Source organism: Petaurus breviceps, unplaced genomic scaffold (assembly GCF_028583685.1).
Source record: "Petaurus breviceps papuanus isolate PSGF00001 unplaced genomic scaffold, PetGlider_PUasm1.0 90792, whole genome shotgun sequence".
NCBI classification, from domain to species: domain Eukaryota; kingdom Metazoa; phylum Chordata; class Mammalia; order Diprotodontia; family Petauridae; genus Petaurus; species Petaurus breviceps.
This window is the reverse complement of record NW_027187347.1, coordinates 3,049,036-3,076,839: the sequence shown is the minus strand read 5'-3', so window position 1 is coordinate 3,076,839 and position 27,804 is coordinate 3,049,036. Positions and strand designations below refer to the sequence as shown.

The window sequence follows — 27,804 nt, the reverse complement described above, 5'->3', positions numbered from 1 at the left end:
CTTATGATTTCTTTTCCCTGTTTACCTTCTCAAGCTTCTCTTGCTTCTTGTATCTGAATGTCAAATTTTCTATTCAAATCTGTTTTTTTCATCAAGCATGCTTGAAAGTCCTCTATTCCACTGAATGACCATATTTCCCCCTGAAACATGATACTCAATTTTTCTGGGTAGATGACTCTTGGTTTTAATCCCAGCTCCTTTGACCTCCGGAATATCATATTCTAAGCCCTTCGATCCCTCAGGGTAGAAGCTGCCTGGTCCTGGGTTATCCTGATTGTGTTTCCACAATGTTGAAATTGTTTCTTCCTGGCTGCTTGTAATATTCTCTCCTTGAACTGGGAATTCCTAAAACTGGCTATAATATTCCTAGGAGTTTTCTTTTTGGGATCTTTTTCAGGAGGTGATGGGTGGATTCTTTCAGCGTCTATTTTGCCCTCTGGTTCTAAAACATCAGGGCAGTTTTCTTTGAGAACTTCCTGGAGGATGATTTCTAGGTTCTTACTTTGATCATGGCTTTCAGGTAGTCCAATAATTTTAAAATTATCTCTCCTGGATCTATTTTCCAGGTCAGTGGTTTTCCCCATGAGATATTTCACGTTACCTTCTATTCTTTCATTTGTTTGGGTCTGTTTAACAGCATCTTAATTTCTTATAAAGTCATTAGCTTCCATTTACTCCCATCTAATTCTGAAGCAATGATTCTCCTCAGTGAGCTTTTGAGATTTCTTTTTCCATCTGGCAAATTCAGCTTTTTAAGGCATTTTTCTTTCTCTTCATTTCCTTTTTGAGCCTCTTTTGCCAATTTAGTTAGTCTGTTTTTTAAGGTGTGATTTTCCTCAGTCAGGCTGTTGACTCTCGTTTCATAATTTTCTTGCATCATTCTCATTTCTCTTCCCAATTTTTCCTCCACTTCTCTTATCTGCTTCTTAAGGTCCTCTATGGCCTGTAACCAGCTCATATTTTCCTTTGAAGCTTTTGGTGCAGGAGTTCTGACTTCACTGTCTTCCTCCTGTTCCATGCTTTGCTCCCTTTTGTCCCCAAAATAGGAGTCTAATGTTGGAGTCTTCTGTTTGTTTTGCTTCCTTTGCCTGGTCATGTTGCCCCTCAGTCACTTGACCCCTGGGCTTTTTGCAGTAGGACTCTGCCACCAGACAGGGGAACTTTCGTCCCAAATGCTGGGGTTTTCTCAGCTGCCAGAGGTATTAGATGGGTGCCCTCTCTGAGGTCTCCACACGCTCTGGCAAGCTGGACACACACCCCAGGACCTCTACCCTGGACTGCAATTCATATCCAAAAAGGTTAAAGCAAGAGTGATTACCGCTCAGACTGGTGCTTGGTCCCCCTACACTCTGCAGGCCAGGAGCTGAAGCTGCCAGGTGGTGCTGGCTGGCTGGTTTTGCCAGCCTCTCAGCGGCTTCTTGCCCCGGGGGCAAAAGCCAAGCACTCCCACTTACTGGGTCCCAAAGTCCAGACTGCACTGACCTCTCACTTTGTCCTTTGCATCTATGTGTTGATAAATCTGGAAATGGACACAGCTGCTGCTGATCTGGAGTTCCTCTGGCCATGGCTGGTGAGGCCCACCCTGGGCCTAAAGCCTTGGCGTGGTGCTGGGCTCGGCTCCCAGAGCGCAGTGCTGACTGATTCCTGCCGGGCTGGCCTCAGCGGGAGGTTAGCTTCTCTGTGTCATTTTGTGAGTTCTGCAGCTCCAAATTTGTTTAGAGTCCCGTTTTTACATGGATTGGGGAAGGTGGGAGCCAGAGCAGTGGGAAGGTCCTGCTTCAACTCCGCCATCTTCACTATAAATGTTTTTATTCATATAATCCCTTTACCTTTTTCATTGATCTCTTTGGGATACAAGACTAGTAGTGGTACTTCTGGGTCAAAGAATTGGTATAGTTTTATAGTCCTATGGCCATAACTCCAAATTATTCTCCAGAATGGTTAGAGCATTTTACAACTCCACCAACAGTGCATTAGTTTTCCAGCTTTTCTACATCCCCTTCAGCATTTATCATTTTCCTTTTCTACCATGTTAGCCAGTCTGAAGGGTGTGAGGTGGTAGCTCAGATTTGTTTTAACTTACCTTTCTCTAATCAGTAGTGATTTAGAGCATTTTTTCATGTAGCTAGTGATGGCTTTGATTTCTCCATTTGAAAACTTCCTTTGATCATTATCAATTGGGCAACGGCTCTTATTTTTACAAATTTAAATCAGTTCCTTATATTTGAGAAACAAGACTGAGGAGAAACTTGCTGTAAATTTTTTTAGCTCCATAAAATAATTCTTTGGTAGTTGATTGGTATGGCACTGTTGTTATATTATTAAAGTTATTATATTATTAAATTGACTTGGCATACCCATAAGCAATTAATATTTATACAGTTGTTTAGATCTGTCTTTATTTGTGTCAGAACTGTTTTTAATTGTATTCATATAGTTCCTGGGTGTATCTTGGCAGGTAGACTCTCAAGTATTTTATATTGTCTGTAGTTATTTTAGATGAAATTTCTCTTTCTTTCTCTTGCTACTGGGTTTTGTTGGTAGTATATAGAAATACTGAGGATATGCATTGCTTATTTTGTATCCTATAACTTTGTTAAAAAGGTGTTAATTGTCTCAACTAGTCTTTTAGTTGATTCTCTAGGGTTGTCTAAGAATATCATGTTATTATTTGCAAAGAGTGATAGTATTGTTTGCTCTTTGCCTGTACTTATTCCTTCAATTTATTTTTTTTTGTCATTGCTATAGCTAACATTTCTAGTAGAATATTGAATAATAGTTGTGATAATAGACATTCTTGCTTTACCCCTGATCTTACTGAGAAGGCCTCAATTTTATTCCCATTACAGATAATGCTTGCTCCTGGTTTTAGATAGATACCACTTGTCATTTTAAGAAAAACCCCTTTGACACACTTACTAGCCATGTGACTTTGGGTAAGTCACTTAACCCCAATTGCCCTCCAAAAAGAAAAAAAAGAAAAGAAAAGAAAAACTCCAGGGCAGCTAGGTTTAGAACAGCTAGGTGGTGCAGTGAATAGAGCGCAGGCCCTGGAGTCAGGAGGACCTGAGTTCAAATCTGGCCTCAGACACTCTTACTAGCCATGTGACCTTGGGCTTAACCCCAACTGCCCCATCTTCCCTCCTCCAAAAAAAAAAAAACTCCATTTATTTCAATACTTTCTAGTAGGTTTTGTTTTTTATAGGAATAGGTGTAGTATTTTATTAAAAAAAAACTATTTCGTAATCTATTGATATAATCATGACTTTTGTTGTTTTTATTTTTGATAGGTTCACTCTTGCTTATAGTTTTCCTAATATTGAACCAGTCCTGCAGTCTGGGAATAAATCTTCCCTGGTCATAGTTATATGGTCTTTGTGATAAATTTTGCTGTGGTCTCCTTGCTGGTATGAATATTCATTAGGGAAATTGATCTATAGTTTTCTTTTTTAGTTTTTGCTTTCCCAGGTTAGGTATCAAAACCATATTTGTGTCATAAATGGAATTAGGTAGGACTCCTTTACTTATTGTATCAAATAGTTCTGTACTACTGGAATGAATTGTTCTTTAAATGTTTGGTAGAATTTGCTTGTTAATCCATCTGGTCCTAGGGATTTTTTCTTAGGGAGCTCATTTATGGCTTGTGCTATTTCTTTTTCTAAGATAGGATTACTTAAGTATTCTATTTCCTCTTCTGTTAAGTTGCACAATTTATATTTTTGTAAATATTTATTCATTTCACTTAGATTGTCAGTTTTAGCAACATATAATTGGGCAAAATAACTTGAAAAAATTGCTTTAATTTCATCTTCATTGGCACTGAATTCACCCTTTTATGATACTGGTAATTTGGTTTTCGTTTTTCTTTTTGAAATCAAATTAACACATGGTTTATCTATTTTATTTTTTTTTTCTCCATAGAACTAGATCCTAACTTTATTAATTCGGTGGTTTTGTTTTTGGTTGTTTTTTTTTTTAATTTTTTACTCTGAGTTTTACTAATCTCATCTTTGATTTTTGGGATTTCTATTTTTATATTTAATTGAGGATTTTTAATTTGTTCTTTTTCTAGTGTTTTTAGTTGTATGCCCAATTCATCGATCTTTTCTTTCTTTTATTGATGCAAGCATTTAAAGACATAAATTTTCCCCTAAGTTCTGCTTTGGTTGCACCCCACACATTTTGGTATTTTGTCTCGTTGTTGTTATCTTTAATGAAATTATCTATTGTTTCTGTTCTTTGACCCACTTATTCTTTAGGATTAGATTACTTAGTTTCCAATGAGTTTTTAATGTATGCTTATAAAGCTCTTTATTGGATTTGCCTTCTAGAATATTATATTCCAAGTCTTCCTCTCCTTTGTCATAATAACTGCTAATTCTTGTGTGATCCTGACTGTGGCTCAATGATATTTGAATTGGTTTTTGTTGCTTACTATATTTTCTCCTTGACCAGAGAGCTCTGGAATTTGGCTATAATATTTCTAGTGGTTTTCATTTTGGGATCTTTTTTTCAAAGATTTTTCAAAATATGATGTCTAGGCTAATGTAATCTGGTATTCTTAAATTACCTCTCTTCAATCCATTTTCCAGGTCATTGTTTTTCCAGTGAGATATTTCATATTTTCTTCTATTCCCCACCCCTACCCCCCACTCTTATAGCTTTGTTTTATTGTTTCTTTTTTTAAGCAATTGGGGTTAAGTAACTTGCTCAAGGTTACACGGCCAGTTATTTCTGGGTGTGGTGCTAAGTATCTGAGCCTGGATTCGATCCCCAAGTCATCCTGACACTGGGGGCCGGCCCTCTTACTCACTGCGCCACCTGGCCACCCCTAAGCAATTGGGGTTAAGTAACTTGCTCAAGGTTACACGGCCAGGTGTTTCTGGGTGGGTGCTAAGTGTCCAATCCCGGATTCGATCCCCAGGTCATCCTGACACTGGGGCTGGTGCTCTTATTTGCTGTGCTACCTGGCCGCCCCAGTTTTATTGTTTCTTTAATGTCTCATAGAGTCATTAGCTTCCACTTAACCAATTCTTATTTTTAAGGAATTTTTTTTCAATAAGGTTTTGTTTTCCTTTTTCCATTTGGCCAATTCTGCTTTGGGGAGAGTTATTTTCTTCAGTGTATGCTTTGTGCTTCTTCCCTGTCCTGGAACTGTGACCTGGAAATAGAGTCCCTATATCTTGTGACTACAAGCACTACTCTCCCTCTGGAACTGGGACCCAGAACTGGGTAATGAGCAATGGAGGTGCCAACTGGCACCTAGTCCCATGCCTAGTGCCAGCACAGGTGTCCTCTGTAATCTCTTTCTGATCAGGTGTACTGTCCCTTTATCATCTCTTGGCAGTGAGAGCTGTTGGTACTGCTTCTGCTGCTGCTTCCAAGGCCTATCACGGGTGCCGTTGCTGAACTCCCAGTCAGCCCTCACTCCAGTGCCACAGACCTTTTAATTCCAACCCCCTAAGTTGTTCTGAGCTGGAAAAGTATCTCACTCTGACTTTTGTTGGTTGTGCTGCTCCAGAGTCCAATTTGATGCACTATTTTAAATAATGGGAGGGGATTCTTAGGAAAGTCCTACTAGAATGCTCTCTCTACTCTATCATCTTGGCTATTCCCATCTAACATTGGTTTAAGAGAAATATAATTAGAAAATAAATCCATTTTCACTAAGATATGTATTATTTATTCCAGAATCAGACAGGCAGGATTTTTAAATTATTATATAGATTTTTGAATTTGCTATATCACCAGTACCCTCTATTAGCATGTATAATTGACTTGGTCACAGATGATGAAATAATTGTTTTTTTCTCTCTGTAAAATGGTCCCATAGTGAAACCAAAGTGTTAGGTAAATGGCACCCTGCCCTTCAGTCCACAAAAACCAATCTGAATATGCTTCTTGCCTAAGATGGAGAGGCCAGATGTAGGGTGTGTTATTGATTTCAAGAATACTGCTATAGTAGACTAACAATCCAGCCCAGCACCAGATTATCCTGAGTCCAATGCTTAGGGTTAGAATTCATTTGAGAAAGGCCCTGTAAGGACAAGATTTAGCAAGAAGAAATCCTTGGTAAACTTCATGAAATATTTCATCTATACATGTGATATTGCATATGAACATGCAAGATTGGCTGTTTTGAGATTTTACTGTATAGCACAAGGGAAGCAAGGGAGAGATCATTGCTTATAACTCCCCAGATGACTTCTAAAATGGGGATAAGCATTGTGTTTAAAATGTACCCCTGCCTATTTGTTAGGGCCTTTCTCAACCCACAAGCAAAAGAAAGAGCAAGGAAAGGCAAAGAAAACTGTCTTCCCATCTGTAAAGCCAATCATGAGCAGCTCTCCCAAGGACTGCTGCTGTGAAAAACTTTAAGGATCTAATTGCATAGTATAGTGAACTCTATTCAGCAATAAACTAAAGCAAAACATGCACAATGGCATAACATAACAACTTATTACTAAGGTAGCCACATAGTCTTAAATAAGACATATCATTCAGTAAGTTAAAATTGCTTTAGTCAATATAGAGTGTCCAAGTAAGGTCTTCTTTTATCTTACCTTGAGTCTGGCTTCCAATCATGCTTAAGCCAGTTGTCCTTAAGGGGTAGAAGAAAGTACAAACACCCCCACACACACACACCCCAGGTCACGTAAATCATAATCTCATCAGTCAATATAGAGTACCCAAGTAAAGTCTTCTTTCATCTTAACTTGAGGCTGACTTAACCCTAACCCCACATTTCCTCTTCCAGGCTCCTCTTCCACAGACTGACTGCTACCAGCTCTTGCCTGGATTCACAAGTAGGCAGCTATCCAGTCCTGTTTCATACCTCAGCTTATGGAGACTGAGTCACTCCAGACTCTTTGAAGTTTCTGTTTCTAGAGCTACAACAGTATTTACACACATTGCTGGTACTATCATCTCAATTCACTTTCTGTCTGACAAAGTAACACAGCTCAGATGACAAGGCTTCTGTCTGAGAAATCAGACACAAATCAACAGTAATGTCACAGGACTTCTGTAATAGCAGTAAAGTCCTCTTTCAGGACTTCTAAGAATTACAGACAGGGTGCTTTTGTCTGACAGAACAACAGACAGAGTGCCTACATCACAAACATTCTATCTCTCAGTTCACAGAAAGTAACACATTAAGAGAGTGCCAAAATCCCAAGCATTCTCCCTCTCAGTTCTGCTTGATCCCAGCTCTGCTTGAGCTTTTCTCTGCTCTGCTCCTTCCTGTTCCTCTCATTCAGCAAGCTCCTCCCACGAGGGGCTCCATGATGACATTAGGCCTATTAAGGGCAGGGATAGTCTCTAAACTCCATTAGGCCTATTAAGGGCAACACATTCTGTTTCCCACAAAGACTTTTGATACAATCAAAGGCAAGACTCAGAGGCACTTGAATAGCTGAAACAAGAAGCAAAGTACTACTTTGCTTGCCATTACACCATCTCAGATGAAAACCCAGTCCACACTGGGCTTTCCATATTACATGCAGCTCTTCCCATAAGGATATGGGACCTGAAGTCAACTCAGTTCACCTTTCTCGGATGAGAAAATTCTCCTCAGTGGAAACTCCTCCATGGTTTCCTCAGTACACAAAACTGCCCGCCTGGGTCTAGACAAAAAAGGTCCCTTTCTACACAGGGCACACCAAAATTCTCTAGGGTCCCCCTGACAATCCCCTGAAGTATAGTCCTAAGAGGTCCAGATAGATTTCATCTGGGTCTTTATTCCAAAGATTACCTGAAATTCTACCACTTCAAGCTTTCCACGTGAAGGTAAACAAAATGAAACTGCAAACATTCCTAACAATTCAAAAAGATGAACAGGCTCAATTAGAGAAATAGAAAAGAATGTCGGGTACTCTTGAATTTAGATGCAAGTATTCTTACCCTAAGAAGTGGTAGGGAAGATGATGGAGTAGAAGCAGGACCTCCGCGCAGCTCTGGCTTCCACCTTCCCCAGTCCATGTAAAAGGGGATTCTGAACAAACTTTGGAGCTGCAGAACCCACAAAATGGCACAGAGAAGCTAACCTTCTGCTGAGGACAGCTCAGCAGGCCGGCAGGAATCTGCCAGTGCAGCACTCTGGGAGCCTACCCCAGGCCTGCGTCAGCCAGAGGTTTTAGCCCCAGGGCGGGCCTGACTACCCACCGGCTGGAGGGACTCCAGATCACCAGCAGCTGTGGCCATTTCCAGATTTTTCAACACATAGATGCAAAGGACAAAGTGAGAAGTCAGTGTAGTCTGGACTTTGGGACCCAGAAAGTGGGAGTGCATAGCTTTTGCCCCCAAGGTGAGAAGCTGCTGAGGAGCCTCAGCTGTGCAGCCAGTGCCACATGGCAGCTTCAGCTCCTGGCCTGCAGAGTGTAGGGGGACCAAGTGACCAGTCTGAGGGGTAATCGCTCTTGCTTTAACCTGCTTGGAACTGGATTGAAGTCTAGGGTGGAGGTTCTGGGGTGTGTGACTAGCTTGACAGAGCATGTGGAGGCCTCAGAGAGGGCACCCAACCAATACCTCTGGCAGCTGAGAAAACTCCAGCATTTGGTACGAAAGCTCCCCTGTCTGGTGGCAGAGTCCTACTGTGGCAAAAAGCCCAGGGGTCAAGTGACTGAGGGGCAACATGACCAGGCAAAGGAAGCAAAACAAACAGAAGATTCCAACATTAGACTCCTATTTGGGGGATAAAAAGGAGCAAAGCATGGAACAGGAGGAAGACAGTGAAGTCAGAACTCCTGCACCAAAAGCTTCAAACGAAAATATGAGCTGGTTACAGGCCATAGAGGACCTTCAGAAGCAGATAAGAGAAGTGGAAGAAAAATTGGGAAGAGAAATGAGAACAATGCAAGAAAATTATGAAATGAGAGTCAACAGCCTGACTGAGGAAAATCATACCTTAAAAAACAGACTAACTAAATTGGCAAAAGAGGCTCAAAAAGGCAATGAGGAGAGGAATGCCTTAAAAAGCCAAATTTGCCAGATGGAAAAAAGAATCTCAAAAGCTCAATTAGGAGAATCATTCCCTCAGATTTAGAATGGAGCAAAGGGAAGCTAGTGACTTTAAGAGAAATCAAGGTGCTGTTAAACAGATCCAAACAAATGAAAGAATAGAAGGCAATGTGAAATATCTCATGGGAAAAACCACTGACCTAGAAAATAGATCCAAGGGGGATAATTAAAAAATTATTGGACTACCTGAAAGCCATGATCAAAGAAAGAAAATAGAAATCATCCTCCAAGAAATTCTCAAGGAAAATTGCCCTGATATTTTAGAACCAGAGGGCAAAATAGAGGTTGAAAGAATCCACCCATCACCTCCTGAAAAAGATCCCAAAAAGAAAACTCCTAGGAATATTATAGCCAGGTTCTGGAATTCCCAGATCAAGGAGAGAATATTACAAGCAGCCAGGAAGAAACAATTTGAATATTGTGGAAACACAATCAGGATAACCCAGGATCTGGCAACTTCTACACTGAGGGATCGATGGGCTTGGAATATGATATTCCAGAGGTCAAAGGAGCTGGGATTAAAACCAAGAGTCACCTACCCAGCAAAACTGAGTATCATGTTTCAGGGGGAAATATGGTCATTCAGTGGAATAGAAGACTTTCAAGCATTCTTGATGAAAAAACCAGAGTTGAATAGAAAATGTGACATTCAGATACAAGAAGCAAGAGAAGCTTGAGAAGGTAAACAGGGAAAAGAAATTAGAAGCCACTTATCAAAGTGGAACTATTAACATTCCTACATGGAAAAACAATAATTGTAACTGATGAAACTTTTCTCAGTATGAAAATAGTTGAAGGGAATAGAAATATATGTGTGTGTGTATGTGTGTGTGTGTTTATGTCTATATATGAGGATATATGGGCATATGAATACATATGTAAATGTGTGTATATATGTTTACAGGTATACATAGGGGGCACAGGACCAATTTAACAGGACGGGATGATACTTAAAAGGGGAAATTATGAAGTGAGAGAGGAATATAATGAGAGGAGATGGGGAGAGACAGAATGGGGTAAACTATCTCATATAGAAGAGGCAAGGAAAAATGGTTACAATGGAGGGGAAGAATAGGAAGGCAAAAGGGAATGGGTCAACCTTATTCTCATTGAATCTGGTTCGGGGAGGGAATGACAAACACACTAAATAGGGTATCTCACCCTCCAGGAGAGTAGGGGGGGAAGGGGATGAGAGAGGGGGCATGATGGAAGGGAGGGCAGGCTGGGGGGGGGCAGGGAAGTTGGAAGCACTCACTTTTGAAAAGGGACAGGATCAAATTAGAGAATACAACAAGTGGGCGGTGGGATAGGAGGGAGGGAAATATAGTCAGTCTTTTACAATATATCTACTATGTTAATGTTCTGCATTAGCTACACATGTACAATCTCTACTGAACTGCTTATCTTCCCAGTAAGGGTGAGTGACAAGGGAGGAAGGGAATGAATCTGGAATTCAAAGTTTTAAAATCAAATGTTTAAAATAATATATATATACATATGTGTGTGTATATATATACATATATATATATTTATACTATTATTAATACTATCTTACATGTAATTGGGAAAGAAGATATATAGGCACTGGGGCATAGAGATCCACTGGAAAAGTCTAAGGGGGGTATGGGAGAAGATATGGGAGAGAACAGATTGGAAGAGGGGATATCCTGTGGGACTGCTATTTTGGGGGGTTGGGTAGGGGGAAACGGGGAGAAAATTTGTAACTCAAAATCTGGTGGAAATTAATGATGTAAATCAGAAGTTAATAAAGCATTTGAAAAACTAAAATAAAAAAATATTCAAGTAGGGGAAAAGAATAATAAAAGAAGTGGTAGGCCATTTGCTCTCAAAAAAGGTAAACAGTGTATTATATATATGACCAAGTTTGCCCCAAAGAAGTCATATGAGATTGTACATCTGCATCCCCTCCCCCTCTTTGTAGATCTGAGAGACTTTAATGTATCTTTAATGTTTTGGTTCATTTTGTTGAACCATGTTTTGCTTCTCCTTTTTCTTCCTTATTTAAAGGACTGGCTCTCTGAGAAGGGAATAGAGAAGACAATTTTGGGAAATATGTGTAAACAAATTGTCAATAATCTTAAGTGTTGAGATGGCACATAAAATGTCAGAAATTATCTCGAACACATTAAATGCTAGTACATAAAATTTCAAAGAAATACAAGAACTAGTGTGAAATCACATCAAACTCCAGGTTGGGAATATTAACCAGGCAGTTCTTTACCTGCCTGAATTTAGCGTGATGTTAGCTCATAATTTTAGGGGATAACTGAAGAACAGTATTGTCCTAGATGATGGACTGTTTTTAAAAATTAAATTATTCCAAATTATTCTACTCTTACACTGTCCCCTTTTTGTTGCTCACTTAAATAGTTATGAAAATAAGTTTGCAAAGAAGCCTTTATTTTCAAGGTGTACTTTAAAAAATTAGAATGGTGATACATCTTCAGATTATTTGGAAGCTTCTTATTTTTCATTAATTCTGAATCTTTAAATATTTGATGAAGTATCTTGAATGATACAAAGTCATTTTATGTTCCCTTTTCTAGTCTTAATGGTAAAGCTAACCTTCATTTTACTTCATGCACTGAAGCAAGGGAAAATAGTTGCTTAAAATGATTAAACTTATTAGCATTTATTTGGATAGTGATATTTCTAGACAAGAGTTGGGACTCTAACCAAAGACGAGGGGAAAATTAGCATTCTTATATACTACTGCTGCTCATTGGAAATAATGAGTAATAGAAAATGTGAGGTAACTTTCTGTGAATACCTGTATGACTCTTTATTTATGCAGAAATTACTTCTAACATTATAAATTATAATGATTTAATATAGGATATTTGATGCATTGTACAAATGTTCTAACATGCTTTAATGCCCACTGGATATGAGAATTAAAATTTTTGATTAATGACTTGGGTTTTTTTTTTCCAAATTGTAATTAAATGTTTCCTTCTTTGTTATCTCAAAAGACTGTAGGCTACCTCCTTCATTCCATCAAATATGTCTTTCTTAATTATGTAAATCTTTAGGTCCATTGCAATGAATTTAGATATAGAGATTCTCAAACCTTTTCACTGTATTTCTTCTGTGCTTACATATTTTTTCTTGATCTCTCTCTCCCCTTCCTACCACTAATTACATTTGTAAAAAGCAATTTTGTGTTCTAAACTTAACCTACAAATAATTTGATAATTTTAAAAATAATTTTAAGACACATACTCCTTAATTTTATTAAGTTTAGAGCTAGAAGTAACATCATTTATTCATACATGCCTCATTTTACATTTATGGATGAAGAATTTCAGGTACAGAGGACTTGTCATATATCCATAGTTACAGAGATAGTGACAGAACTGAGATGTGGACCCAGGTCCTCTGACTTTTAGGTACAGGACATTTTTTACTGTACCAAGTGGAGATTCTTTTACAGATGATGAAACTGAGACCAAGGGAAGTTGCCACAGATACAGGGCTCATCAGTGACAGAACTGAGTGTTGAGCCCTGATCTTTTGGATCTAGTGTTCTTTTGGGGGAAAATGTTTTGTCGATACATACTCTTTTTTTTTTTTTTAATGACACTTTCACTTCCTAGTGACTCCTCATCCCATTACCCAATGGAAGAGTAACAAAGCAGTAATCAGCATATTGGCTACATCTGAAAATGTATACTTTGTCCAGTAGTTCTCTGCCAACAGGCAAGAGGCTTGCTTCACTGTCTGCAGTCTGATGATCAGTCCATTGCATCGATAAGAGTTCTGAAGTTTTTAGTATTATTTTCCATTAAATTATTGTGGTCAGAGTATTTTAAATTGTTCTGTTTCTTCTTACTTCACTCTGTATTGGTTCATACAAGTCTTTTCAAGTTTATGAATGTGAATTCTCATATTTATCCACATTTCTTATTTTGTATGGCATAGTAACAGTTTTGTTACATTAATATTCCACAATTTCATGAGCCACTTCCCATCACTAGAAGCATACTTTTATTCTCAGTCTAGTTTTTTCCAGTATTCTGATAAGTGCAACCATAAATTTTGTTTTATACATATGAGACCTCTTTGCCTTTGACCTCCTTGTAGTACAATATGTATGTCTAGTAGTGGTATCACTGGATCAGCGGATGTATACAATTTAGTTACTTTTCCAGTATTCCAGTTTGGGGATGATGGGTAGGGTTCCATCATAGAGGGTCTGATTCACAGCTCCACCAACAGAGCAGTGGTGTTCCTGTCTTCCCATAGCCCTTCCAGCTTTGACCATTTTTGGCTATCTTTGCAGGAAGCATTCTTGCATAAGGCTATGTTTCTTTTGAAAACTATCATACTTTCCCTCATTCAATTAAACATAAGAAATTGCATTGAGCAGGATGTGAACCTATACAAGGTAACCTCATTGGATTTCAAAGTCTAGCGCTTTAATCCACCCACAAATAGTGACTAAAACAAATAAGGGACTTAGTTCACAGGCTCGTAGGCTTTACAGCTAGAAATTAACTGGTGTAACCTACAGGGGAGGAAAGTGAAGCCCAAAAGCTGGTGATTTGGTTAAGGTCACACTGGGAAGCCATAGAGCCAAGATTCAAAGCCATGGCTTTTGTGACCAGATAGGGAGTGTTCTTTTCTGTGCCCTAGTACTCTGCCTTCCACTTGTAATATATGCCTCTGCATGAAATGACAGTACATAAAAGATATAAGATTTCAAAGGATTACAAATAGAATTTCATTTTGTTAAATTGAAAGGCCATCAGAGTTGCTTAACTATATGAAAGCCCATAAAAGTGAAAGCCAATTTTGACATTTTACAAAAATATATTGTGTTGTTTATATTTTTAACAGTGATAATTTTTTGGTTTGGGCCTGTGATTTCATTCATCTAGGGTATTTCCAATGTGAAAATTTCCTCTACCAAAGCATATTGTTAATTCTCCTATAATAGTCTTTTTTTCTCTCCCCTTTGTAAAAGAAAAGGTTATTGCTATCCTTTGTTTTTACATCCCCTTCATTTTAGAATATATCTCATTCTCCTCTCCTCCCCTTCCCTTATAGCAAAGTATTTAACAAGAGAAAGAAAAGAAAAAACAAATCAACATATTAACAAAGTTTGACTTTTTAACATCTCATCCTTCTAACCTTCACCACTAAAAGGAAAGAAGTCCATTTTCTCAGTTCTTCTCCAGGGTCAGGATTCTTAGTTAATATAATTGTGTAGCATTTAGTATAACTTATAGTTTTAGAGATTTGTCTGGAGCACTAAGAGGTTAATTGACTTTACTGTCGTTAAACAGCTACTTGGGAGATAGTATAGTACAGTAGAAAGACTACTGAATTTAGAGTCAGAAGATCTGACTTCAGATCCCACCTCTGATGTTTGACCTTGGTAAAGTCAACCTACCCTACTGTCTAAGTGTTCTCATCTGCAAAATGAAGGACTTAGATTAGATTAGATGGCCCAGACCCTTTCCAGCTCTGTCTATTACGTAATAGAGATAAGATTTGAACACAAATCTTCCTAATGCTATAATCCATTCTTCTTTACCTTCCATTTATGACACCACATAGCTCCTCATATATTAGTTACTTAAAAGAGATGTTAAGTATGTGGCACTACATTTTCAAATAGTAAGAAGTCATGATGGCAAAAGGGTCAAATAAGGGTAGAGGTTATAAATATATAGAAATTGTTGACTAAGAGAGCAAATATCACTTTGTGATATTGACCCTTGACTAGAGTTTATATAATTAACATATTTGTAAAACATTGGGTGTAACACCAATGCAATATTTACAGCGTCCATGGTGGCTACAAATATTCTAGTATAATTGTGAATCACAATGTAACAGGCTCTCCATTTGGAGGACAGAACCAAAGCATTTATTCAGATACCAGAAAACCAAATCCCAAAACCAGAAAGCCAAATTCATTACAGTAACCATGAAGTTGGTACACATAACCAATGCAGCAAACACCCACATTCGCAAGCCTTTCCAAACCTTCCCTTTGTCAGGCCTTCAAAACAAAACAGACTCCCTCAAACAAGAATCGCTTACTCACTCATGGTAGCTCCTCAGCCTCCAAGCTGCTTGCTCCCAGCAGTTCTGGCTCTCTTAGCTTGTGTTCAGTTTTTTATCTGGTCATTAGCTCCTCCTCCCTGTTCTACCCCTTCCTGTTGCATCAGCAAGTTCCTCCCACTGTGGGATTCACAAGTTGTTTGTTAACAAAGGCTTGATATAATCAAGGGCAGGGCTGAACTTGAAACAAGGTGCTAAGTACTTGTTTGCTTGCCATTACAACGGGCAGGGAAGATCTTGAAATCCCCTTTACCATTACATTGGGTCAGTAATGTTGGGGAGTATTAGAAATTGTTGGATATTAGTAATATTAAAGAATATTTCTTAATTGTTAGTACTTGAATACTAGGAACTGTAGAAATTATAGGCCTAATTCTGGTCAGCACACCTAGCTTTAAGTCTTGGTTCTAATGTTTACTGATATATAAGCTGTGACCCTCAATAAATTTATCTAATCTTCAGTTTCCTTTTCTGTAAAATAGGGATATTTGTTCCTCAGTTTACTCATTTCATGTGATTTAATCCACCTCAACTCAGCCATGCACAAAGATGGCCTTACCCTTGATCTTGTCATCACCTACAGATATGCTAGTTCCACCTTTGTGTACTCTGAAATTCCCTTACCTGACAACAATTTATTGTCATTCCACCTTCTCCCTTTCCCTTATAACCCTGATCCCTGTTCTTGACTCTGATCCCTGCACCATGACACCCAGTTCCTCAGTTGTTTCCCAGACTATCATTCCTATACTTCCTTTATTCTCTTTCCCATTTTAATCCCTTGGTAAGCCAGTTCAACTCTGTGCTGCCATCTTCTCTTGAGTCTCTTGCTCACTTAGGGTATTGTCAGTCTTGCCTTCCCAGACTTCAGCCTTGAATCATTCTCACTATTTTCTGCCTTTGCTCTTATACATGTGTGATTAAATGAAGCTGGAGAAAATAACAAACCTGTGCTGACCAGGTCCACTACATGTTTATGCTGCTCAACTGGGCTCTCACCACTGTATGGCTGTCCTTATATACATCCCTAATTAACTCACTATTCAGTTTACCAGGACCATTCTTCCAAACCTTTTCATCCCTCATTAGATTTTAAGCACTTTAAGGGCAGAGACTGTCTTTTGCTATTGTTTTTATCCCTAGCATTTAGCACTAAGCTAAGCATCTTATAAGGAATTAATAAAAGTTTATTGATTGTTACCTACCTTACCATACTGTTGTGAATAAACTGTTTTGGAAATCACTTAAGGCTCTTTATGAATGTGAATTGTTCTTCACATTGGGAGGGAGCTTAGTGATGGGTAATCCATTCCAAATGTGGACCCTGAGACCTAGAAAGTTTCAGCCTCATTGGTCACACAGTGAAGTACTGACCCAACTAAGATTAGAACCTGATCTCTTTCAGTACATTTTACTAGAACTATTCTATTAATTACTTCATATAAAATATAATGACATAATTTACATGTTAGTTCAAGATATACTTCATAGTTCTTGGTAGACATTTGAGCCCTCAGCTTTGCTGTTAACTTAGCTATGAGATAATTTTCATTTTCTTTGTATTAAATGACCTCCAAGTTCCTCTCTGCACTGAAATTCTGTTATCAATGACTGTGACAATTTCATTTGGCAGGTTTGGCAATAAACCATTTTTTTGGCACTTTGCTGCCTGTCAAGCCTCGTGGTACTAGTGGCACAGGTTCTAGAGTCAGATGACTTTAGTCAAATGCCAACTCAGACACTTATTATTTTTGTGATTTGGGCTAGTCATTTAAATTTCCTGGGCCTTATTTCCCCATCTGTAAAATGAGGAAGTTGGAATGAATAACCTTTGCCCTCCCTTCCAGCTCTAAATGTGTGATCCCTATGAAGTTTGTGAACACTACAGAAAAACCCTACATTTTCTCTCACTTGTCTCCTCCATAAGCTGAACAGAACACTCATTTTGCAGTCCCACCCACCCAAACATCAGCAGTCAAGAATCGCTCTTAAGAAACAAACAAAAATCCCAAAACAACACTAGCAACATCTTGAAAAAACATTCCAAATTTTGTTTAGAAATATTTAAAACCACAGGTATTGAAGTACAAATAAAAACCTTACTGTAAAGGCCAAGATTGAGTAACTGCTTGTTGAGTTCATTTTTTCCCCATTCTCTTTTACCTGCATTCTTGTATCCATATCAGCAAAGTAGTGTTAGAATGAGCTGTCTGCCAGGATGTGGAAGTAGCCTTATTATATAGAATTGGACATTATTCATTAAAATGAAATTCCTTCTATAATTTGAATAATGGTGAGATGACATTTTTATCTCTGTTAAATTTATAAGTATACAGACCTTCTGTTGAGAAATATCCACATAATTTGAGGAAAAATAAAATGCCAAATAAAAATTTCAAGCCTGAGAATTACACAGCAACAAAGAAATGTAAATACAGGTGGCAGTAAGCTGGTCTCTGTGAGACTTCATGCAGGAGTAATAGCACCAATTACTGTCACAAATGTTTGTAATTGTATCTATTGCTTCCAGACAATAAATGTTATTTAATATAGTAGGGCCATAAATGTACATGGTGCTGTTGTTTAAACAAAATACAATTTTCAGCAAATTTATCCTTGAAACACCTGCTATAATCAAAAGGATGTGAACACTATCAAAATAAACTGCTTAAATTAACTAGACACATACTTTTGAACAGCATGGATGATTAGTCAACTGACAAACATGTGCTGTCTGAGAACATAGGAAAACGTTCAGTCAGGGACTATAAAATAGATTTTGCAGAAAGCTTTTCTTGACACATATAAAAACAAAACAAAACAAGGAGTTTTTGAATGAAGCTTCAGTAGTGAAGTTAAAGTTGCCTCATCAAGGTCAAACCTTTTCCTTCTTTGTAGAGTCTGTGCACTAAAAGCATTTCAGGATAGTGGGTAGGAATCCTATAATTAAGGTTATACGTGTAAAAATATACAGCAGAGGGGTGGAGAACAATCCAGCCCGCCTTGGATAACTGGCGAACATTTTCAGTTGCTTTTGTTACAGCCTCTTGAGACATCAAGGATACTCTGTGTTTAAAAATAGCCTGATAATGCCTTACAAGATATCCACCCTGATTTTGATAAATATTTCAACTGGTTCATGGAAAGGTTCCATTTATCATTAGTTCCAAGTTGACATAGGAGAACAAGTGTTTTGCTTTAGAGATTACCATCATCTGTAACTAGAGGGTGAATAGCAATGACAGATTTTAAAGAAATCTCCAGTAAAGGGTGTACCTGTTATATAAATGCTTCAAGGGGAAGCCATAAGTATGCTGCTACTGGGTGTCATATAAATTGGCATTTATAATTGAGATTAGCTAACTAAATATTAATTTACTAAAATTTACTTGTATTATTGTCAAAGTATGGAACATAATATTACATTATTTATTTTTGAAATGTTTAATGCAAATCAGCAGTTGAAAGAGGAAGCATTTGTTACACAGATTGTCCTAAAGAATGTACATTTTTTAAAAGAAAAATAAGTCATTGAGGCATCTTTGAAAAAAAATACAGAGAGCAGAAGGAAGGCCAGAAAAGAAGCCCAGACAAACAAGACAGTTTTGGAAGCTAAACTTGAATTTGTTGTAGAGAGAAGAAAGAAAAGTGGGATTGATATAATAGAGTTCTGCCATTTCACATATAACCTTCTTTTTCTGTTCTATGTGTATGGAAATGCCCATTTTATTTGGTGTTTAACTTCAGAATTTTTTAAAAGACCAAAAAAAAAAAAAAAAGCTAAAAAACAGCAAAGAGAAGCAGTGTACATTTACTGACTTGGCTAATTTTCTCTTTGCAGCAGTAGTCACAGTAGTCTCATAGTTAATAGTGCTAGTGTGTTTGGTTGACTTTTTCCTAATAATTGAGAGCCTTTTAGTTTTTATAACATTGCGCCACACTCGGCTCCTTGTCAGAGTTAATGGCCATTGATGTCTGCATAGGTTGTTCCTCATTTAAAAGGTGATTTAAGTTTTGATATACAATAAATAATTATTCCACACATTGTAAAATTATCAGATTCTAATTTGGCTTATCAGAGCCTGATTCACTCCCTTTCTGCATTGCCAAGTCTGTTCTCCAGACATGGAATTCCCTTTCATGTCACTGTAAACCTTGCAAAAAAAAAAAAAAGCTGTGCATCTCTAGAAAGAGATAGGTGAATTAGGATAAAATGCACAGAACATCTTCATCAAAAAATGAAAATCCCTTCCTTGGTAATAGATGGCATTGAACAAAGATAACAAACTCATAACCTACATTAGAAACAAAAATTAAGTAATAAAGCGTTTTTATTTTGAGATTATGAGTCTCTAGCTTTAGGTTAATTATAGGCAACATTGAAAATGACAGTAACTGTTTTGATACTACACATTCCTTCTTTACAAACCCTTCACCCTATTATCTTGCTTCTCTCTAAATAAGAACATTCAGAAAACAGGAAAACGAAATTATTTCAGCTAGTTCAGAATCTCTTTCCACCTTCTCCTTGGACCTGCTCAGGTGATTCTTTTAGCAATTTTTTTAAAATGTCCAAAGAAAAAAATCATGTATATGAGTTTCAGGAGTGTGCAGCAAGAAGCTTAGTACTACTGGTAAAAAGAAATAAAAAGTCCAAATTTAAAAGCTGAGAAAAGTTACATTTGAAAATTATTGTTTCATAACATGATCAGCATAATTTTTCATTATTTAAATAATTTACTTATAAGAAATAGGTCTTTAATTGAATGATATCAACAAAAAAATTTGGCAGTAATGAATGTGAAATCTCTTTTTTGTTAAGGGTCTGAAACAGAAACAAAAGGGGCTCTTTTTTTTTTTAAAGCAATTGGGGTTAAGTAACTTGCTCAAGGTTGCACGGCCAGTTATTTCTGGGTGTGGTGCTAAGTGTCTGAGCCCAGATTTGATCCCCAGGTCATCCCGACACTGGGGCCAGTGCTCTTACTTGCTGTGCTACCTGGCTCACCGAACAAAAGGGACTCTTAAGAATGCTTGTATAAAGAGAAAATAGAGGTCACTTTTTTACAAGGGAAAGGAGTCTGAAGAGAGGGAAAGGTTGGTGTCTTGTACATATAGTAAGCATTTAATAAATTTCCATTGAGTAAATGTATGATCTTAGAAATAAAAGAATAATAGCCTTGTCCCAGAATTATTTGCTACAGCCAAAATGGTATATGCCCTCATCTTGTGGTTATATAATAATTTTTAATCAAAGGAATGGTACAACTGAAAGAGCAGTGAATTTGGCATCAGAACTACAGCTCAGATCTTTGTTCTGCTTCTTATAATCCTAGGCAAGTCCTTTAACCACTCTGTGTCTTGGTTTCCTTCGCTGTAAAATATGACACAGTTGGACAAGATGACCTCTAAGGATTTGATGTGGGGGACAGGGTGACTGTGGGAAACCAAACGGGAAGGAAATAAAAACTCCTAAACAAGCAGAATACATCATTGAATGTTTTCACTTAAAGGTTACACGGTGTCTTAGTGGAAAGAGAACTTAATGAAACTGGAGCCACAAGAGGTAGACCCTGCCATTTGAGTCCTTGCTTGGGCAAGTCATTTAACTTCTCTGACCTCTTAATACATACTGTTCTAACCAACCTGCTCATCTGGTTTGCAAAGAATGCTTGAAAGTCCTCTATTCTACTGAATGACTATATTTTCCCCTGAAACATGATACTCAGTTTTGCTGGGTAGGTGATTCTTGGTTTTAATCCCAGCTCCTTTGCCCTCCGGAATATCATATTCCAAGCCCTTCAATCCCTCAGTGCCAGATCCTATGTTATCCTGATTGTGTTTCCACAATATTCAAATTGTTTGTTCTTCGCTGCTTGTAATATTTTTTCCTAGATCTGGGAATTTCATAAACTGGCTATGATATTCCTAGGAGTTTTCTTTTTGATATCTTTTTCAGGAGGTGATTCGTAGATTCTTTCAAACTCTATTTTGCCCTCTAGTTTTAAAACACCAGGGCAATTTTCCTTGAGAATTACTTTTTTTGTTTTTAAAGTAACTGGGGTTAAGTAACTTGCTCAAGGTTACACGGCCAGTTATTTTTTGTGTGGGTGCCAAGTATCTGAGGCCGGAACTGATCCCAGGTCTCCCGATGCCAGGGCCAGCGGCTCTTACTCACTGCGCCACCTGGCCACCCCGAGAATTTCTTAAAGGATGATTTCTAGGTTCTTTTTTTGATCATGGCCTTCAGGTAGTCCAGTAATTTTTAAATTATCTCTCCTGGATCTATTTTCCAGGCCAGTGGTTTTTCCCATGAGATATTTCACATTGCCTTCTATTTTTTCATTTGTTTGGGTCTGTTAATAGTATCTTAGTTTCTCATAAAGTCACTGGCTTCAATTTGCTCCAATCTAATTCTGAAGGAATGATTCTCTTCAGTGAATTTTTGAGGTTCTTTTTCCATCTGGCAAAATTCAGCTTTTTAAGGCATTCTTCTCCTCATTGGCTTTTTGAGCCTCTTTTGCCATTTGAGCTAGTCTATTTTTTAAGGTGTTATTTTCTTCAGTAAGGTTGTTGACTTTCTTTTCATGATTTTCTTGCATCATTCTCTTTTCTCTTTCCAATTGTTCCTCCACTTCTCTTATTTGATTTTCAAAATCCTTCTTAAGCTCCTCTATGGCCTGTAACCAGTTCATTTTTTTTTTTTTTAAGCAATTGGGGTTAAGTAACTTGCTCAAGTTTACACGGCCAGTTATTTCTGGGTGTGGTAGTATCTGAGCCCGGATTCAATCCTAGGTCACGTAAAATAAATAATTAGAGAAAAAAGAAAGCATATTATTAAGTTTTCTTTAAATGTAAAAAAAAAAATTTGAAGGTTTATGTCAAGAAATTTAATTATTTTCCTTTGTCCCAAATAATTCATAGGCCAATACAGGATCACAGATTTAGAACCAGGAGGAACCTTTAGACGTCATCTAGTCTAACCCCTTAATTTTACAGATGAGGAAACTGAGGCATTGAATTAAGTGACTTGCCCAATATTACACAAAGCTAGTGTCTAAAACAGGATTTGAACCTAGGTTTTCCCAACTCTACGGCCAGTATCCTAACCACAATACCATCTATATCCTTATATATATGTATGGTGGTTTCCATACCTTCCTTTCTATTTGTCCCTCATTACAATCTGTTTACATGCAAGCTACCAACAGGCAAGGACCATATTTCTTTAAGTGTTATTGCATAAAGTCTAGTGTGTAGGTGGATGCTTAATGAATTCTGAAATCTGTCTACTAAATGTACCACTTCATATATTTGGTGTCTTCTGCTAGGGAATGAATTAACTGTAAAAAGCCAAATCACTGAAGCTTAATTTTTTAAGTGCCAAAAGCTTAATTTAAACATTTGTGATAGCTTTCTGAAATGTATCACCTATTTCCCTGCCTTCTAGAATAATCTTTTTTCCTGCTTGTTAAGGTTCATGATTATGAACTTCAATTACTGTCCTCAGAAATAATACAGTTAACTTAAAGGTTGACTGAAGTGTACAGGGATGTTTTTCTTTCCCCTAAATGGCCTCACACTACTGTGCTTTTTAAATTCTTGGAGCTGTGTTTATACTACCTCTCTGTCAGGCTTTAACTAACATTTATTGCTGTTGTCAAAGTACACAAATTGGAACACTAATGCATTGCTGGTGGAGTTGTGACCTGATCCAGACTTTCTGGAGAGCAATCTGGAATTATGCCCAAAGGGCTATAAATACTTTCATACCCTTTGATCCAGCAATACCACTCCTAGGGTTATATCCCAAAGACATCATAGAAATGGGAGAAAGACCCATATGTACAAAAATGTTTATAGGAGCTCTTTTTGTGGTGGCAAAGAATTGGAAATTAAGGGGGTGCCCCTCAATTGGGGAGTGGCTGAACAAATTGTGGTATACGCATGTTATGGGATACTATTGTGTTATAAGAAACGAGGAGCAGACAGTCTTCATATTTACCTGGAGAGGCTTATACAAACTGATGCTGAGTGAGAAGAGTAGAACCAGGAGAAATTTGTACACAATTACAGACACAACTTATGTGTGATGACCAACTTTGAGAGACTGGACTCCTCTCAGAAATGCAGCGATATAAGTCAATCACAAAAAACTCATGATGGAGAGAAATATGTGCATCCAGAGAAAGAACTAGAAAGAACTGAGTTTATATCCAGGTGAAAGCAAAATACCTGATCTTTTTCCTTCTCTTACTTGGTTTTATGTCCTCTTTACCATTTTTCATTCCAGCTGGTACAACCCGTCCTTATAACCTGACTAATGTATAATGTGAAAGTATTTACAGATCCTATACTTGAATATATTCTGCCATGGGGGGGGGAGGGGAAAGAGGGGGACAAAACGTGAAACTCAAGGAATTGTGGAATTGAATCCTGTAAACTAAAAGGAAACAAACAATTTTTAAAAAATAATAAAAGTTGAAAAAAAATAAAAAGTAATACAGAATATGGGAGGGTTAGGGGAAGAAATTATCTAAGTAAATCTGAAATACATTCTAGAATTCTCTATATGTACTCTGTAGATTACTTCAACATTTCTATTCCTTCTTACTTCCTTATTTTTACTAGTGATGGCATCATCTTCCTAGTCACCTAGGTCACTCCTGGTTGCCAAAAACCCCAGGCTTATCTTTGATTCCTGCCTCTTTTTTCCCCATATGCCCCTGGCCAGAGCTAATGAATCTTTTTTTTTCCTCATTTGTTCCTTCCTTTTTCTCCCCTTTACCACCATTGTTTCATATTATATTTGGGGTATGTAAATATCTTCTTTCCCCTTTCTCTGCCTTACCTAGTTTTATTCCTTTCTACATAGAAAACAATGAAAAAAAATTTTTTAATAGGTTTAGACTTGTCAAATTCTGGACTGTTGTAACACCTTCCTACCTAGTCTCCCTGTAACTTCATCACATGGACTTCAGGGCCCTCCAAATCTGGTCCCAATCTGTTTTTCCAGCTTTATTTCTCATTATTCCCTGTCACATTCTAGCCAAACTGCATTACTTGTTATTCCCCACAAATTCCCAGTACACTTTTGCCGCCATTCTTTACACCTCTGGTGCTCTGTGACTTTGTGCCCATCGAAATCTTTCCCATCCTTTAAATCCTAACTCAGATGCCACCTCCAGTCTGAAGCCTTCCTTCATCTCCTCCACTAGAATTAATCTGACCCTTCTCTGAACTCTCTGGCATTTTATGACTCTCTTTTAGTACTTGCCTCATGCTGCTTTCTTTTGCTTTTTTATGTCCTTTTTTTTAATATACACACCTTATCTCCCCTCTCAGACTAAGCTCGTAGGTCTTGATCATTTTCCACCAAGCACTGTAACATAAAATACAATAGTCTACATAGTTGAAACTTAATTTTTTTAAGTTTCACGTGATTAGAGCATACTTCTAAAGTCCCTTTTGTAAAAACTGTTAGAAAATTTTTCAATAATAAAAATCTTGAAAAAAATAAAACATTTGAAACCATTGTTGTTTTTGGAGTTAAAGGACAGGTTCACGTCCCAGCTTTGCTATTTGCTGTATTGACTTGGGCAAATCCTTTGCTTCTCTGGCCTCAGTTTCCTGATCTTTAAAATGAATGGGTCATACTAGATAAACTCTAAGGTCCTTTTTCACTTCTAACTCTATGATTTTTAAGATACTAGATTAATATAACTAAAATGTCAACACGCATACTAATCCATCACATCAGTTAGTGAAGCATGTTTAAGGAAGCCAAGAAACCTAGAAGAAATAGCATCCATGGTTTGTTGTATCTCATACATTTGTGTATGTGTGTGTACATGTGTCTGTATGTATGTATATATAGGAATGTATGTATATATAAAACCACTCATACAGTGGTTTTAAGTCATGTCTGAATCTTCCTGAACCATTTGGGGTTTTCTTGGCAGAAACACCAAAGTGGCTTGACATTTCCTTTTCCAGCTCATTTTACAGATGAGGAACTGAAGCAAACAGGGTTAAGTTACTTGTCCAGGGTCACACAGCTAGTAAATATCTGAGGCCAGATTTGAACTTAGAAAGATAAGTCTTTCTAACTTCAGGCCAAGCACTTTATACACTGTGCTACCTAGCTGCCCTGATATATGTATCTCATATATAAAACTCATTTAAAATTTTGTCAAATTGAGAAGAAAAAAGAACTATAGCAATCTTCAGGAGCTTCATAGGAAAAGTTGATATAAGATATCTTATTACAAACAAGGGTTTAGTATTAATCCCAAGGGACACATAATCTTTTGTTATGATATTTGGTCCAAAGAGCTTCCTGGCAATGTGATTTTAATTGCTTAAATAATTATTTCTTTTCTTGCATAATACTTTCTATGTTGATGGATAGTCATAAATATTAACCACCAGCAGTGCAATAGTAATTTATATTCAGATTGTCAGACATCATTCTGTGAACACATAAAATAATTTACATTTATTTAGAATCTTTTATCCTAAAATGCTTTATACATATTGCTTTATAATCTTATTGTAAACTATATTTAAAAACTACTTCACCTGAAATGGGACCATTTCTGGGATGAAATATTCTAAGTACAGTAATTAACGTATACGGCAGCACCACACAACAACAACAACAAAATAAAGGGGAGAAAAGTATTTCTTCAATATGCCATTGCTAAACTTCATGCTTTGGTGTGGTTTTTTTTTGTTCTAGGACTGGAGAATCCATGTGGACCAAATGCATCAATACAAAAATGAGATTGAATCTGCTTTAAAAGAGACAAAGGTAAGTATATTACTGTCAGTCAGCAAATATTTCCTGTCTTATAAAAATCCTCATTGTGATGTGACATAAATGAAACATAAGATATAACCTAGTCCTTTGAGGAGCTAATCTAGCTGAATAGGATGTAAGACAAGCTAACTTTGTGTTGTTATCAGAGTGACATTGTTGGCCAGGAAAGGAGGGGATGAGAAATACCAGAACAGTAGGAGCTCTGGGGATGGAAAATCACCCCTCCACTGAGGGAACTCCCTTTAAGCCCCAGTTGTGCATATTCATTCTTCATATTTCCATTGGAACTCTGTACAAGTTTAATACTACACATGCACATTTTAGACATACATTGAGACATAAAAATGCATTGAAAAATTATGTGTAAACATAGGTGCTTTTTCACAATGTGCAAAATATGCCTAAAATACCTTTACTAAACTTTCCATAACTAAAAATTTCGGAAATATTTTTCATACTTGTCTTTAGAGCAGTTGAGCAATGTTAGGCAAGATTGTGGAATGATAAACATTTCATTTGAATTTCTGAAAAAGATTTTTGTGAAGTCTCTTTCTTACTGAAAATCCCATGAAATTTCTAGGGATTTTTGGACAAACTCCAAAACGAGATCAGTAGAAACCTGGAAAAGATCAGCAGCCGAGAAAAATACATCAACAATCAGCTTGAGCACTTGCTTCAAGAGTATCGTGCTGCTCAAGCCCAGCTGAGTGAGGTAACTTAAGAATGACTATCCAGAGTTCCTGTTAATGACCCTAATCCTTCGCATTACTTTAACACTTTTCTCTTGAGAAACTTGAAGTTCTTTACAATAGCAACATATTCATTCTCTTGGTAATCCTGGAAGCTGAGTAGGCCACCGACCTAATTATCCAGTTTGTCAGGTATGCTAAGCCTCTAATTGCCTTTTTAAAGACATATCTTCTGGATGGAGGCCTTGAAGTAATATCCAGGTGAAATAGAGATCTAGGTTCATATTGCTAAGGCACATGATCCAGAGCAGCAAACTTTGAGCAGAGAACTCTCTTAGTCAGGTTCCAAGTCTTCCATTAACTTGCTTTGTGAACCGGAGGAAAAAGGATAAAATGCATTTCCATGTTTTCCTTTAATATTGGGTGATGGTAACATAAAGGTTGGTGGTACACAGTAGAGAATGGCAAAAGTAATGTTGGGAAATATAGTGAGTAATCAAGAAATGAAAGAATTCAAAGGCTTATAGATGATTCAGAAGGCTCCTTCTATCTAGGCACCGTTTAATTCAGTTCAGTTCATCATATAGTCTTAAACCCCAACTATGTTCAGTGCCAAACAACATCATAAAAAATTTAAATTGACTCATAATAGGCCAGAAACACTTAATGACCAAAGTGGAAGTCATCTCAGAATTGACTGCTTTGGTATAATCAAATCATCAACTACATAGAGCAAAATTAGTAGTAAATGAGAAAAATGAGGAGATAGTATAATTGGAGCACCTATAGCCCACCCTCTTTAATAAGCTGTTGGCCCAGAGAGAAAAAATGGGAAATAGACAAAGATGATTATCACCATTTCTTAGACAGTTATCATCATTTTTGATGATCACTATTTCTTAGAAAAGTTTAAGTATGCAAAACAGTCACCACAAAGGAAATGTATAATACTTGGAACACCTTGGCTAACAGACAGATATTTGTTCTCTTCAGCAGAGAGAGACATAGCAGTCAAAGACAATATAGTATCAGATCATTTACAAAACTTTATAGAAGAAGAGGATAGCAGAAGATTTTGACCAGTACTAAAATTTTATAGAGAAGTTAAACGAACATAAGTTGGTTACCAGAAGGACATGAAAAAAAAACAACATAGAAACCACCTCAGCTAACAAGCACCTGATC

The 27,804-nt window shown here is 37.3% G+C and overlaps 1 protein-coding gene and 1 long non-coding RNA gene across 4 annotated transcripts in view; one reads left to right on the top strand and one right to left on the bottom strand.

Annotated features, from left to right (window-relative positions):
* The window catches only part of LOC138147374 (uncharacterized), a 113,920-nt gene that overhangs the window by 40,591 nt on the left and 45,525 nt on the right, over nt 1-27,804 (bottom strand). The gene's annotated exons all lie outside the window — the stretch shown is intronic.
* IFT57 (intraflagellar transport 57) overlaps nt 1-27,804 on the top strand; it is a 94,793-nt gene that overhangs the window by 58,215 nt on the left and 8,774 nt on the right. For 2 of the 3 annotated variants that reach the window (XM_069069805.1, XM_069069804.1), the window contains 2 exons: nt 25,850-25,921; nt 26,511-26,642. In XM_069069805.1, coding sequence (XP_068925906.1) covers nt 25,850-25,921; nt 26,511-26,642 — 204 coding nt within the window. The remainder of the gene's footprint in view (nt 1-25,849; nt 25,922-26,510; nt 26,643-27,804) is intronic. The other variant, XM_069069806.1, reaches the window with a different exon arrangement.